Genomic DNA, 15,259 nt, shown 5'->3' on the forward strand with positions numbered 1-15,259 from the left:
GCGAGCTAATAACATTAAAAACTCACGTTATCCATAAGCCACGGTTTAGCATACACTGTAGCATTACTTCTTCTTTTTTATCATAATGCTAAATCATTAGCAAACATGGCAAGACAAGGTGAACACCAAATCAAATAGGGAAGAACTCCCTGTGCACATCTGCTTCTCAAAAATGTTTGTTCCTACATAAACTAAACTAAAATAGCAAATTTACAATTATTTTCTTGCAAGGTGACAGCATCTTAGACTAGAAAATGAGTGCCTAAAGTTGGATTCCTCAACTCTCTAAGGTTTTTGGAATCTTAAGGCATTGTTAACTTTGCTGTGCAAACAATGCAGTTCAGACTCATTAATTCAAATTAATAGGAGCTTATGGGTTCTCAGCCTTTTTAAACACATGACAGCACCTACCAATTTCAGCTCAGCCATTAGATAGTCAGAGATCAGATTTCCATTCCTTGCAGATACAAACGGACTGTCAGAAAGCTATGTGCCATATTGGGACCTCTCTTAATCTCTGAATTAAAGAGATTTCACGGAGCTCAACAAACTGTCAGATTTAATGTTTAGGGGCAAATTTATTAGCTATAGAGATCTTTCCCATATTCTGCTTCGCATAGCTGTTTGGCTTTCCTTAGTTGTCATAAAAAGTACATTGTTCTTTCTCCTCCCAAAAAAGGACCATAATCTAGGATCCTATCTAAACAGAGGGAAACTTTCCATGGACTTCATTGGGTTTCAGACCAGACCTTTACATAACACAGCTGCTACCCACCTATATAAAAAGTGTAATAAAAGTGTATTTGATGTATGTGTGTAGCAGCTAGAACAACAACCATGTGCTACCCTTGCTCCCCTGAAAACTAAGCTCATCATTGATCACTACTGATGCTTTTAGTTCATTTTATGGTATCACTGCAAATATGCTATGAATTTTTGTAAGATAAGAAATCAGATCTCTCTAACACTGTACCTGTGAGGTAGGTGTTGTGTGAGGAGTTGATGAAATAGTGTGACAGTGGTTGAGACATATCTTCATTTAAATCCAGTTTCTCAGGTGGGACAACGCCGTTTTCTTCTCCACTCAGGTATCGCATAAATCCATCCACTGATATCTGTCCTGAGAGAAACACAGATCCAGGAAAAGCACCAATTAACTTCAAGTATGGATTTTGTAACTCACAGATATAATGCTCAACATAGGCTTCCACAAGGGTGTGTGTGAAAGATCATATAATCATCAGACTGGCCTTCATCTAGTTATTCCTGTATTCTTTTACTACTCTTACCTCATTTTCAACCCTATTAGTTGCAGGTAACACACATCCCTTTGCCTGTACCAAAGATGATTAATTTCATAATCAGCGTCTACAGATACTCAAGGGCAGTGGGGAATCAGACTTACAGAGGGCTACAAGAACAGAGAAAATAAACCAAAGCCTATCAAGGAAAGAAGTCTTCTAGGGAAAAAGAAAGCTTGCTTTCCAGAGGAAACCCAGAAACCAGCAAACAGAGCACCGGGCAAAGGAACAGGTAGCTTTGACCTTCTCTGAATGTGAGTCAATGGGTATACGAATGCAAGCAAAGCAAAGCAAACTAAATGAACTACCTTTCAAGTGGGAACTAAGCTTTGCTTTGTAATTTTTATATTTGTCTTTCAATTCATTTCTCACTGGAGTGCCAATGTAAATGATCATTTCATACGCTGCTGGCAAATTAGAAAGCTGAGCTCCATCCTCAGCTTAAATATCTCCGTTCATCTCAGTGGAGCTGTGCTTATTACATCAGGATGAATTTCCCTGTCAAGCCTTCTACATAAAGTTGATTTTAGGGTGTCAACTGGTACATTTAGACTAAGAAAAGAAATAATCCAGTAGTCTGTATTTGAAGAGTAATGCTTAACTGAATGAATCTGAGGCATTTTTCTTTGCCTGGTATTTCTGTCTAGATCTCATCTGTAGATTTCCTCAACCACACAGGTTTAGTTAACTAAGTTACTGTCTGTAGTAAAACAGATCTCCCAAAGCTCTGATGAATCTTGAAGCATCTGACTCTCAACAGTGAGAATTTCTCACCTCTTGTCCCCAGCCCAAAATATTCAGCATAGTATCTCTTAAAATGGCAACTGACTTTGGCATTGAATAATGGAAGAAATCAGATCTACTCCTAACTCTGCTACTATCTCCTTTTAGGGTCAATCCATTTTAATCCTAAAATCACATAAACTTGCAGATATTTTTCTAGCTTATGAAAAAGTAATAGCATTTTTGTAAAGCTTGTAACCATAGGATGCAAACACAACATTTACTTAAAATCTGTGCTTGGACCCTAGGATTTGGCTCTTAATCAGAGAGGAAAAGATGCAACAGTCTTAAGTTGAGATGTCTCATTTTCATAACAACCCAAGATGGTGGCACTAAATGAACCTATTCATACCACAAAGAATGCACTGACAATACAGAGCAATGCAATTATCATTCATTCTTATGACAACAATTGTATGATGGTTGGAAGGAAAACCTTCAAGTCCATCCACTATTTTAAGACTGCAATCTAAGTGTAATCTTGTCAGGCTCCACAGCTGCTTTCTTATAGAGTAATAACTCAGCCACAGAGGCCGACATACTTCCCTTTGCACAAGAACAGATGTATGATGGAGGAAATCAGGAAGAAACTCAGCACCGAGGTTCTCCATGAAAGTAAAACTTTCTGAACAACCTATCTGCTGTGTGAACCTACTAGAGAGGCGTTATGAATGTGAACAATATCAGGTATTATCACAGAGTTACTTTGAGCTAAAATCCATTAAAGAGAAAGACGCTGCACCGAGCTCACTGGGATATACATATGGTCTGTGGTGTACATTCAAACCACACTAGTAACATCATACAGGAAAAAATGGGTAAGATCCAAATGGGATAGCTGCTACACAGGGAACTAGCAAAGTATGTCACGTTACAGTGATTTACAGCTTTTGATGTTGGAGAAAGCTTATCCAGAGTCATCTCTGGATGAGAGTCATATCTCTGTGTTGTCTTAAATATGCCCCTTTCAGCCAGATTGGAAGTCTTAAAGTTGCATTGCCATTGCTGCTCCAGGCTGAAATGAAACATAGTAGCTTTCATAAACACAATTCCTCAAAAAATGTGGCATCATAATCACAGTGTTTGGAAACAAAGGGTTCCATTTTATTATACAAATACTGAGGTTGATTCATGTAGCATAGTATTCAAACATCTCAAAGCAATCTCTGTGTTTACCATCAGAGTATGCCTGAAAAACAGGGTCCTTGCAGTCCCTGCTTTTCAGATAAAGACCTGAAGCTAAGGATAAACTGACTGGGCAATACACCTGTAGTGGTTTAAACCCAGGCCGTAAATTAGAACCACACAGCCCACTTCCCCCCACCCTTTCTTCCCCCTGCTCCTGGAGGGATGGGAAGGAGAATCGAAAGAATGCAGCTCCCACGGATTAAGATAAGAACAGTTTAATAACTAAGGTATAACACAAACCACTGCTGCTACCACCAATAATGATAATGATAAAGGAAATAACAAGGGAAGAGAATACAACACCTTGCCACCTGCCGACCGATAACTTGCCCGCACCCAGCAGTGCTCTAGCCCTTCTGGGTACTCTCAGTTCTACCTCCCGGGCATGACATGCTGTGGTATGGAATACCTCTTTGGCTAGTTTGGGTCAGGTGTCCTGTCTCTGCTTCCTCCCGGCTTCCCCTCCTCCCTGGCAGAGCATGAGACTCACAAAGTCCTTGGTCAGAGTAAACATTCTGACCAGCAACTGAAAACATCGGCTTTATCAGTATTATCCCCAGGCCGAAAGTCAAAAACACAGCGCTGCACCAGCTACTAAGGCGAAAAAATGACTGCTGCTGCTGAACCAGGACAACACCATGGAAAACCTGTGGGTTGAGCTGGGAGTTGAACTGTACAACCTCTTGAAGCCTGTTTGGGTGGATTTCTTCACTATCAGGATGGTGAGGCACTAGCACAGGGTGCCCAGAGAACCCGTGGTTGCCTCATCCCTGGCAGTGTTCAAGGCCAGCTTGGATGGGGCTTGGAGCAACCTGGTCTAGTGGAAGGTGTCCCTGCCTGTGGCAGGGGGTTGGAACTGGATGAGCTTCGAAGTCCCTTCCAACCCAAACCATTCCACAATTCTACCTTGAACAGCTTTTGGATAAAAAGAAGCAAGGCCTGGGCCAGAATTTCCTCCCTTCTCTCTATTTTGTGGTCTATTCTGCTTCTGCTCCTTTCCACATTGAAGTAAGATCACGTCTGCAGAGCGGTCCTTCTGCATATTGTGCTGGTATTAACATACATCAGAGCAAGTATTATTCACATGTATAATTACATAGCTTCTGAATTACAAAGTTATCTGAGCTCGCGGCTGTAGAATGCTACTTTCCCCATCATAATTAAGCAGTCAGCATTTCAGAATGCGAAGCAATTTGCAAGTTCAATTACAGCCAATATTGCACCAGCGAGAGTTTGACTGTGCAATGGAGATGGCAGATGTCAAAGGGACTTTGTATCCTGGATATTAAAGAGTATATTGTTTGTGACCAACGTCAATGATATTCTGAGGCCAACTGCAGAGAGGCCGACCCTCGGTGGACAGTCAACCAAAATGAAATAGCCTCGATTTACTAGTGAGATTGGTCTCTGTTTCCTTTAGCATATTACAGATTTACCACAGACATTGCCAAAAAAAAAAAGGAATTTGCGATCAGTACCTTCCATTACAGCTGTCACCTTTTATCTTCGCACATATATTAAGAAGATTTAATGATAAACCAAGCCAAGCTGTGTGGTTCAGTTGATATGCCGGAGGGAAGGGATGCCATCCAGAGGGACCTCGACACGCTTGTGAGGTGGGCTGATGCCAACCTTATGAAGTTTAAACATGCCAAGTGCAAGGTCCCACACCTGGGTTGGAGCAATCCCAGGCACAGCTACAGGTTGGGCAGAGAAGAGATTCAGAGCAGCCCTGCAGAGAAGGACTTGGGGGTGTTGGTCGATGAAAAAATGAACATGAGCCGGCTGCAGTGTGGGCTCACAGCCCAGAAAGCAACCGTATCCTGGGCTGCATCAAGAGGAGTGTGACCAGGAGGTCGAAGGAGGTGATCCTGCCCCTCTACTCTGCTCTCATGAGACCTCACTTGGAGCATTGTGTGCAGTTCTGGTGTCCTCAACATAAAAAGGACATGGAACTGTTGGAACAAGTCCAGAGGAGGCCACGAGGATGATCAGGGGCTGGAGCACCTCCTGTACGGAGACAGGCTGAGAAAGCTGGGGCTGTTCAGCCTGGAGAAGAGAAGGCTGCGTGGAGACCTCAGAGCAGCCTTCCAGTATCTGAAGGGGGCCTACAGGGATGCTGGGGATGGACTCTTCATCAGGGACTGTAATGACAGGACAAGGGGTAATGGGTTCAAACTTAAACAGGGGAAGTTTAGATTGGATCTAAGGAAGAAATTCTTTACTGAGAGGGTGGTGAGGCACTGGAATGGGTTGCCCAGGGAAGTTGTAAATGCTCCATCCCTGGCAGCATTCAAGGCCAGGTTGGACAGAGCCTTGGGTGACATGGTTTAGTGTGGGGTGTTCCTGCCCATGGCAGGGGGTTTGGAACTGGATGATCTTAAGGTCCTTTGCAACCCTAACTATTCTATGATCTTTTCTATGATCTATGATCTACATGATTGGATATAACAAGTTAGAGAGAAAAGAAACAGGCCAGACAAAGACAAAGGGACAGGACAGATTCCCGTTTTCTTGCACACAGTGCTTTAAAATCATCTGAACACCATGTGTTTGATGAAACTCGCAAACCAACCAGTGTGCTTTACATACTGAAAATTAGGGAACTAACTTGTCTTTTTTACTCATCACTGCCACACTAAATTGATCTGATGTCACTTACAAGGACAGAGGCAGACCTGAAGCTCACTAGTGTTTGTTGAAATGCTACCATCAACTTCAATAACGCCTGGTTCAAGACCTTACTAAGTAATTCTAAACGCAATGCAAAGAAAGACGAGACTTCAGATGACTCTCTTTTAGCTATGTTGGCAAAGCCAGACTGAGAAGAGCAAACACAGATGTAACCATAACAGAAGCTGTGTCAACAGCTACAGCACTCAGTGAAGATTCTTTCCTCTCTGGGGTTTGGAGTTTACAAGTGCAAGAATACATTTCCCTTACCCTCCAATATCTCGCCTCTAATTTATCTGATTAATTAGAATTTCCCTATGAGGTCACTTTGTAGTGCTTTAGCAAAACACTTCAACAGCACAAACATTAATATGCCTCCTCCTTCCTGTGGTGTCTGGTCTATTTAAATGTTCAACACTTAACTCCCACAGCAGTGACACTGGAATGCTTTCTGGTAACAGGGCAATGGCTGCCCTCAGTCTGCAGCCCCTCTGGGCTCACAGGGCCACTCCTCACACTTCTTCCCTCACTCCTTGCTGCCAGCATCATTTTGCCCTTCTTTAAACCCACATCCCCTGAGGTGCTGCCATGATGGCCGAGGGGCTGGGCTGTGCCCTGTGGTAGGGCGGCAGCATCAACCGTGGCCTCTTCCCACAGAGGCCCTGCAGCCCCAGCGCCCGGGCACCCACAGCCCAGAAAACAAGAGAGGTACAGCCTGAAAGGGAACATTATAGGGATATTCTAATCAATTGTTCCATTTCCAACTGAGTGCAAATCCGCTCCGCTCGCAGGACGAGCGCTGTCTCAGTGCATCTCGCCAAGAAGCAAACGTGCCGCAGCTGGATGACTTGCAAAGTCTGTCAAACCCACCCCGCTCCTACACTGAATGGAAGATGCTCGGATGTTGTGTTTGATGATGAACGTGGGTATGTTTTCTCCTCCGGCCTCACTAAAGAAACCTGTGATGAATGTCAGCTGCGGGATATTTGATTGTCAGAGCGCGCAGAAGCGGCTGAGTGAATTTTTGTGCAAGGCAAATAAATAACAGATTGATTTTAATGTTTTTATGGTGCAGTGGAGGTCTGTAAAATGAAAGAGCAAGTATTGAGGAAAAATACAAAAGCGTCTCATGTATTCTTAATCACATGCATTCCCAGCAGTGTAGCTGAACACTTGTGTATGAACTATATAAACCTTTATGTGATCTAAAACAGAATCTGAATTAAAAACCTATAAGAGCTAGAGGCACTGAAGAGTCTGGAGATGCCATTACACGCCTTCCTCCATATTTATATAGCGACATACCTCCAAAATTCATTCTCCAAAGACATAGAATTGTCAAATGGTTTGGGTTGAAAGGGACCTTAAAGCTCATCCAGCTCCAACTCCCTACCACGGGCAGGGACACCTTCCACTAGATCAGGTTGCTCCAAGCTCCATCCAACCTGGCCTTGAAATGGGAAAGAAGGTTCTGAAAGAAAGGGACCTCGACTTTTCCTTATCTTTTGAACATTTTACCCCTTACCTTCTAGGTATGAAACGCATGGAAAGCACCCTCGCAGTCAGAACCCCCTGCTTGCCCATGCAAACTGTTATTCACACGATGAAGTCCCCATGGCATCATTCCACAACACAAATCTAATCAAAACTCATACAGACCTACCCAAATCCACTTCTAGCTTTACCCCTGCACTACTTTCCTGCAGTATGGATTTAAGCTCTGCTTGCACTCCACTTGCACATGCCAGCAGTCGTTTTGCAGTGTGCACACAATCCCCTTTCTCCCCCACACTTAATTTGGAAGCTCAACTTCATCTGCCAGTTGCCTGGCAGAGTTTGTCAGTGATTCTCCCACCTGCTGCCTCCAAACATCATCCTTTATTACAGAAAGATGAGGAAGCTCATCTAGGAGACTCCACAAATGTCCCCAGCATTCAGCCTTTCACCTGCAGCAAAGCAGCTTCTTAGCAAGTGGTTCCCCAGGATATCTTAAATGGTTGCTTCATATGACCTGCAAGGTGGTGAAATTCATGCAGAAATCAAGGAACCACCACCAGATTGCCCATCAAGTGAAGTCAACCAAATCTGTTATTTTTTTCACTAAAATTTGGAAGGAAGGAGAAGTAATTTCCTGCTAGAAGGGTAATATATGTAAGAGGGATGCTAAGAGATTCTATTGAATTTCCCAGGCTGGGATCAGCCTCATTTCATGAAACATTGGAAGTGTTTGTGCAGCATCTTGATCATTTTCTGCATCCCTGGTTCCACCTGATTGCTCAAAAGTAGTTACAAATTCCTCATTAGCTACAGCTACATCATCCCAGACCTTTCAAGATCTATTACACTGGATGAAAGGAATAAATGTTCCTGGATGGCAGTTTAAAGAAAAACACATAGAAATGTAACTGCTACTTTGCCTTTAAGGAAGAGGTCTCCTTTGTGGTCAACATTTGCCAGCTCTAAAAGAAAACAGAAGTCATTTCCATCACTCCAAATCCTTTCTTGGAAGCTGTCTTCAGGCAGGTGGCATACTGCTGGCAAAGGACCTATTGAAAGTTCAGAACATCCATAGGAGCAAGGAAGTGAACCCTCTCTTCTGTGGGTCTTAGATATTGTCAATATTCATTAATCCAAATGTTTTCTTCTGCAGTTTGGTAGCTGGGATCTCTCTCCCTTCCTGGGAGACCGTGTTCACTAATTTGCCACAAAACAGGAATACCAGGCAGTCAGTTGAACTGGTTGATAGGAAAGACTGTACTTTGTGAATATACTTCTCAGAGACTCCACTATTTGAAGACTTACTGGTTATCATAGGGCTTTTTATAATCCTCTTTGGCTAGATCCACAGAACCTAAGCATATTTTTCCCATCAGGGCTTGTGACAGAACTTGTGCAGGACCAGGGCACTATGCACTTCCCTGTGCAAGCACTGACACAGATAATAGCCCTCATGTAAAACTGTTCTCGTGCAGTTTTTCCAGAGCTGGCAAAAGCATAGGCTGCTTTTGACACAACAATCCTTCTCCTGCTGCTTAATGAGACATAGGTAACTCGACAAGCTCCTGCTTTCCCAACCCCTCCAGCGGACCAGCATACTGTTCTGGATGTGGAAAGGCTCCTGGGTCCCCGGGAGCTTGCTAGCTCATCAACTTGAGGATGTAAACAACCCCCTGCTCACTCAACACCCGCAGCGCTGTGCCAAGCACAAGATAAGAGACGTCAGGGTTCAAAGCGGGGCTGAGCTTCTAAAAGAAGCTTCTTCACCAGTTCAGTGCCCTCCGCAGAGGCCCAGGGTAAAGGTCAGAAACCCTGCAGTGCAGTAGGCTGGAGGAAATATGAAAGACCAGCTTATCCTGCAGACTTCTCAACCCAATTCCTTGATCTAAACTTCATCACTCTGATTTCAGCAGATAATATATAATATAATATATGCATGTATTGACTGCTACTTCATTTTCCCTGGTATCTGCCTAGCCTGTCCCCAAGAGCCTTACTGTCCTTTGAGCAGTGTGCTGGGACAGAGCAGGACAGAAAACAAGACAGGCAACAACTGACAGCAGAACAGACCACTTCACATTTCAATTTGCACTTTAGTCTTGCAACTTTAACATCAGCTCGTCTCTTAAAATATGTGGATGTTTTGTGTGACAATTAAAATGTGTATTTGCTTGTAAGCAGTCAACAGGTTTGGCTGCAAGGATCTTAAACATTTCTTTCCATATATTTGCAAACTTCATAGAGCCTTCCATTTGTTAACACCCATGCTGTTATCCATTCACTTGTAATGTAACTAGAAGGCACAATTGTGCCAAGAGATGTTATTAATGTAAAAAAGAAAACAAACACACACACACAAAGGAAAAGAGACAATTAATTGGCTCCTCATATCTCCCAGTTAGCGATGCAGAATTACATTAGTGTTTTGCCTGACAGTGAAATCAGGCCTATTCCAACACAATCTGTAACATTAATCACATTCACTGTAATCCCATGCAACTGAGCAGTCCTTTCAACTCAAAGATTAAAATCTGCCAAGTAAAGCAGATACTTTATAATCCTGTGAGAGAGCTGTACAATATGCCCCATTGGGAATTCTATTTCACAAACCAGCACTGTGATTTACAGCTCATTAGGTATTGAAATTTTCATGCACAGTGTAGAGTAGGATGCATGTACCCCCAGTGTGTCTCTAGACTTTAGGCACACGTTAGCTACTCTATGCTTTCCAGCTTTGTGAGCCAGCAGAGAAGTTCACAAGGATGAATTTACATAAAATTCACACTGTGCGGGACATGATGTGCCAGAGCCACTCTCACGACACTTGCAGCATTTGCACCCAAGTGATTTTGGAAGCGATGCTGAAACCCGTTTGGCTTTCCAGACACACGTGCTATTAGGATATCACTATGGTTTAACTGGAATTTCTGCGCGTATTGAGTTTTGTGAATGGAGGCAGGACAGGCCTGCACAGTGCAGGCAACATCCTCTTACTAGGCATCAGTGCTACTCTATTAAGAAAACCAAAACACCGCAGACAGTAGCAACTTTCAGGCCTCGGGTCAGGATCTGCAGCTACTTCAAAATACCTACATGCCAACCTTCATTTACACCCCCAAGCAAAACTCATCAGTAACTCCTCCATTTTAGTAATTTCTCAATGATCAGCAAGGGGAAAAATGAATCCTAGTCAGACAGTTTTACCAAATTAATAAGTAAGTAGAGGAAGGGCAACACAGCTGAATCACTGATCTGAATATTAGTAAAGCATTGAATAGAGCTTCTAAATCCAAACTTTTCCTTATTGGAAAAACTAATCTGCAGATAGCACAGATAGAAATAAACTGAGGTCAAGACTGCAAGATCAGAGTTTCTTTGAATTTGAAAGCTGAACTGCATGGAAGAAGTCCGGAGGCTGCCACACTGGTTTCATACAGTCTTTAATAATCTACAGTAGAATCAACAACACAGGGTTTAAAGAACAGACGGTTCTCTAGGAACTGTTATGAACCAGGTAAATGGGATGGAAATCAAATGAGAACACACAAATAATAATGCAAGGTAGGCAGCTAATCATTCAAGCAAAGACAAACCCCGAACACAGAGCTGAGTTGGAAAGAAGATGGCTAGAAATCCATCATCCCGAAAAGCAGACAAGATGCAAAGAACAACGATGCACTTGTATGTAGCTGCATCAAAAAAGATGGTTGGGAAATATGTAATTGGTTGGCAGGACATTTTACTATCAAGTCACTGATGAAGGAGGCAAATATGCCTGGCATCAAATATAGCAACACGCGTACCCATAACTAAACCTAGCCACACAGGCAGTCCTACAGATTTAATGGGCACAAGTTATGCTTAACTTACTTAACTACTGACAACATCAAGGATCTTAATAGGACCAGCGACACTGCTCCCCGTCTCACAACTCGAGTTTTTGACTATGTATCATCAGAAATGTGTCTGTATGCAGAAGATTATTTAGAGAAGTGTTATGACTAGTAACGTACGTCACAATACATGCTAAAACAAGAAAGATCAAACATGTGAAGCCTAAGTGGCAGTAATTATTCAAGTGTAAATGATAAGGATGAGGCAGAACAGTTACAGTGGCCAAAGGCAGGTAACAGAAAACAGTCCAACAGAAAACTTGGGGCGAGTATCTGAAAAAGCTTGGCAGTGCTACAACTAATTGCACTAGGAAACAGTCTTGAAATGGATTTTATTGGTCCTCTCATTGCTTAAATCCTTTAAATCAAACTTCTTGTGTTCCAGTCTCATTCAGATTTCTAAGCTTAAAGGAAAACGGAATGGATTCAATTCTGCCCTCAGTTATACTTGCTCAACTACTTTCTGTGATTAGACAGTTACCTGGCCACAAACCAAACCACGCTTTCTTTGGCAACATGTTCTTGAAAAAGAAACAGAAAACTCAATAAGAAAGGGATAGAGTGAGATTCACTGCTCTACCCTTGAGTGGGTATATTGTAATAGGACACAGGGAAATCTGAATATAATCAGAGAACAGTAACTCCTATACAGTATCAGAAATAAATGCTTACTGAATGACAAGCAGTCAGAGAGGAAAACATGGGAAGGTAAACATGTGCTTAAGCAGCATAGAGAAAAGAGCTCGCTCAGTATCAGTTAATCCATGCGGAAATATCACATGCCTGAGGACACGGAGATCCAGAATATCTTGCAAAGGAAGGATCATCAACCAAATAAAGCAGAACTCAGTACATTGGAATCAGAAATGCTTGTCATTCTAATGAAGCTATCATATCCATTTTATCATCTGTACAAGTGCAGACAAAACTAACATTGGCTTCAGTTTCTTCTCTTTTTTTCTCCCCAAGAAAATGTTTGCAAATGGAAAACCATTTTTCTGACTGGTTTTCAGAAGAGGTACTGCAGCTTGAGACAGTTCAGGAAGGAAATACTTCCTATGAGCTTCTAGGCAAGCCACACCGAATAGCAAACCTCATACTTTCATGATAAAGAGCATTTTCAATCAGAATGAAAACGCTGGGAGCATTCCAAGTATGCTGCCGTCTCAAAAGAGAAAAGAAGATGGCGTGTCACCAGAGAAGAGACAATAGTTGCCAAATCTCACTTGTGTCTGTTGGCATGAGCCATCCATTTTAACATGATCTTAAAGTCACTGGGCAATGATGAGCATCCTATTTATTTCATCAGCAGTCACAGGGGTTTTCAGCCCTTTTCAAACATCCAAGAAGAAAGGGCTCTAACCCACAGGGGCTGCAGCCTATGAAATCCATGTAATTTTCTCTAGTAGTGCTAGAAAACAGTAAAACATACCCATAGGGAAGATTTTAAACAACATTTTCTTTCCCTCGAAATCTGAATGTTCAGAACACATTTCTTTTACTGAATATAGATCACCTACGTCTCAACAGCAACCTTAAAAACATCTACTGTAACAGCATGGCCACAGATCAGAGGTTCTGGTAAACCAAGGTGGTGCGTTAAGGAGCATAAATCTTGAAACCTGTTACACTGAAAAACAATGTCTTTTACTAGTAAGTGTTGTGTATACATGTGTGTGTGCGTGTATATATATATGTATATAGCATATGCCTATGATGGCTTACAAACAGTCCAGCATCTTGAACCAAGCACTTCTGTGTTACAGTTCACATTTAACCAGATCCCTATATGTAGTATCAAGCAGTTTCTTACTGGTTAGCATCCTCATCAGCCACAGATAGCTCTTTCTTTAAATTGAAAGAGTTTCTAAAACATTACCACATATATATATATGTGTGTGTGTGTGTACATATACATACACACACACACACACACATATATATACAAATCTGAATACTTAGTGCTCCATCCCTGGCGGTGTTCAAGGCCAGGTTGCACAGAGCCTTGGGTGACATGGTTTAGTGGGAGGTGTCCCTGCCCATGGCAGGGGGGTTGGAACTGGATGAGCTTAAGGTCCTTTGCAACCCTAACTATTCTATGATTCTATGATTTTAAGGAGCGAGGGAAGCCCACCCAGGTGTAGGTAAGCAAGCAATCTTTCCTAAATCTCAAGACTGAAGCAGGATGATCAGCACCATCTCCAAGTTGGACTGTGAAGTAACGCTACATCTAAAGTTAGCTAGAGAACCACATGGGACTGCAGCTTATTCCTTGGCAGGCATTTACTTTTCTGCTTTTTTCTTTTTAGTTCCCTGTCCAAATTCAATTTTGCTCGAACGTGCTGGCTTGCTTGGTGCAGTCTTTATAGTAGCAAGCATCAGCTACTGTCTTCCAGGTTCTTGTCCAAGCGTGGGGCCTTGACTGTTAAAACCCCCAGTGAACCCCTATATCTTGATGATATCAGCTGACACTGCAAGAGCAATTTCAGCTGAGGTCTGCAGCATGATCCTGGATAAGAAGGTGCTAGGGCAGGTCTCATTTATTCCATCAGGACCAATGAAGCAAAGGCAAAGACAGTCAGCTAAACCTGAGTCTCTCAGCAGTCATCTTAAGCTTGGTATTTCTGAATACTTTGAGTCCAAACTGCACAAATCTACAAAAACTACTGTGGACAGAAGTCTGTGGCATCGCAGGGTTTTACAGACACAAGCAGTATTTCTGGCTGCTCTTGACTTTGCTGCACAGATGTGGTAAGAAATTGTTTCTGACAGGATATCCCTTACAGGAAACGAGATAACAGAGAGTTTAGATCAAATTAAATCTATAAAAACACTACAAAAGCACCTTTCACACTAGTTCCTAGCTACCAGTGGAACGAGCACTTTACAACATGGCAGATGTCTAAGACAGGCAGACAGCTAGATAAGGGGAAAGATTTTAAATCATACAGATAAAATACCATTAATCCCAATTCTGACAGACCTGAAAGTGGGCCACTACTGGAATATGTCACTGTCTTCTCAAACCTCTGAAAAACATGCTCTGTAGAATGCCTTGGAGTGATCTTGGAAGATATAATGATATTAAATGCTGGCTTACTTCCAATTGCCAAGTTTCATTAAAAGACATCTAAAAATACATACTCTTTTCCTCTTAAGTGATACTTCTCTACATAAGCTATTAATGCACTTGCCAAAAAGACTGTTCTGCAGTATAATGGCAAGAGATGAGCAGAGTGAGAGCATGCTATGGGTGAGAAAAATCCTAGGAAAAGCCTTCATCATGACTAATATTTTCCTTTCACAAACTCCTCCAGTTGAAGAAGAGATTAATATTAAAGAGAAGTGGAAAAGAATGAAGGCACGGCTCTGCAAAGACCGTTTCAGTACAGTAAAAAGAAGGGACCTGAGTCCCTTTTAAGGGACATTCTTGTTTGTTCTTTAAACCTGATTCTGCAGCAGCAGGTACTACCTTCAATCCCTTTCATAAACAAATCAAGCTCTATCTTAATAATTGCTTTTTTCACCCTCTTTACAACCTCTTCATTTCTACCCTAAACTAATTCAAGGCCACTTGACACCTCTGTGTTCTTCTGCCAACATTGTCCTTTAGTTTACCACTTCTTTCTGCCTCCCCAGTGTTTAACCCAGATGTATTTATAGGCAAGTCATAGTCCTAAAGGATATTGTTAGAGTAGATGATTACATATGACATTACAAGGGAAACTTCCTCATATGGTCGTCGTCTTGTAGTAGCGCATGTACTCCATCTATGTTCACTGCCCTGTTGTGACAGATACTATACATACCAAAGACTCACAGATCACTGCTAGCTTCTCAAGACAGAGACCAACTGCCTGTTTAGTCGATCTGATCAAAGGAGGAAGCAAACCCCAAAATGGCACATAATGTCAGTGACCTCAT

General features: G+C 42.2%; 1 protein-coding gene across 1 annotated transcript in view; it reads right to left on the minus strand.

Annotated features, from left to right (window-relative positions):
* The window catches only part of PLCB1 (phospholipase C beta 1), a gene marked incomplete at its 5' end in the record, with an annotated part of 398,924 nt that overhangs the window by 117,525 nt on the left and 266,140 nt on the right, over positions 1-15,259 (minus strand). Inside the window, one exon of the mRNA XM_080615239.1 lies at positions 974-1,120. Coding sequence (XP_080471365.1) covers positions 974-1,120 — 147 coding nt within the window. The remainder of the gene's footprint in view (positions 1-973; positions 1,121-15,259) is intronic.

The sequence above is a fragment of the Psittacula echo genome, assembly GCF_963264785.1.
Source record: "Psittacula echo genome assembly, chromosome: 4".
Lineage (NCBI taxonomy): Eukaryota > Metazoa > Chordata > Aves > Psittaciformes > Psittacidae > Psittacula > Psittacula echo.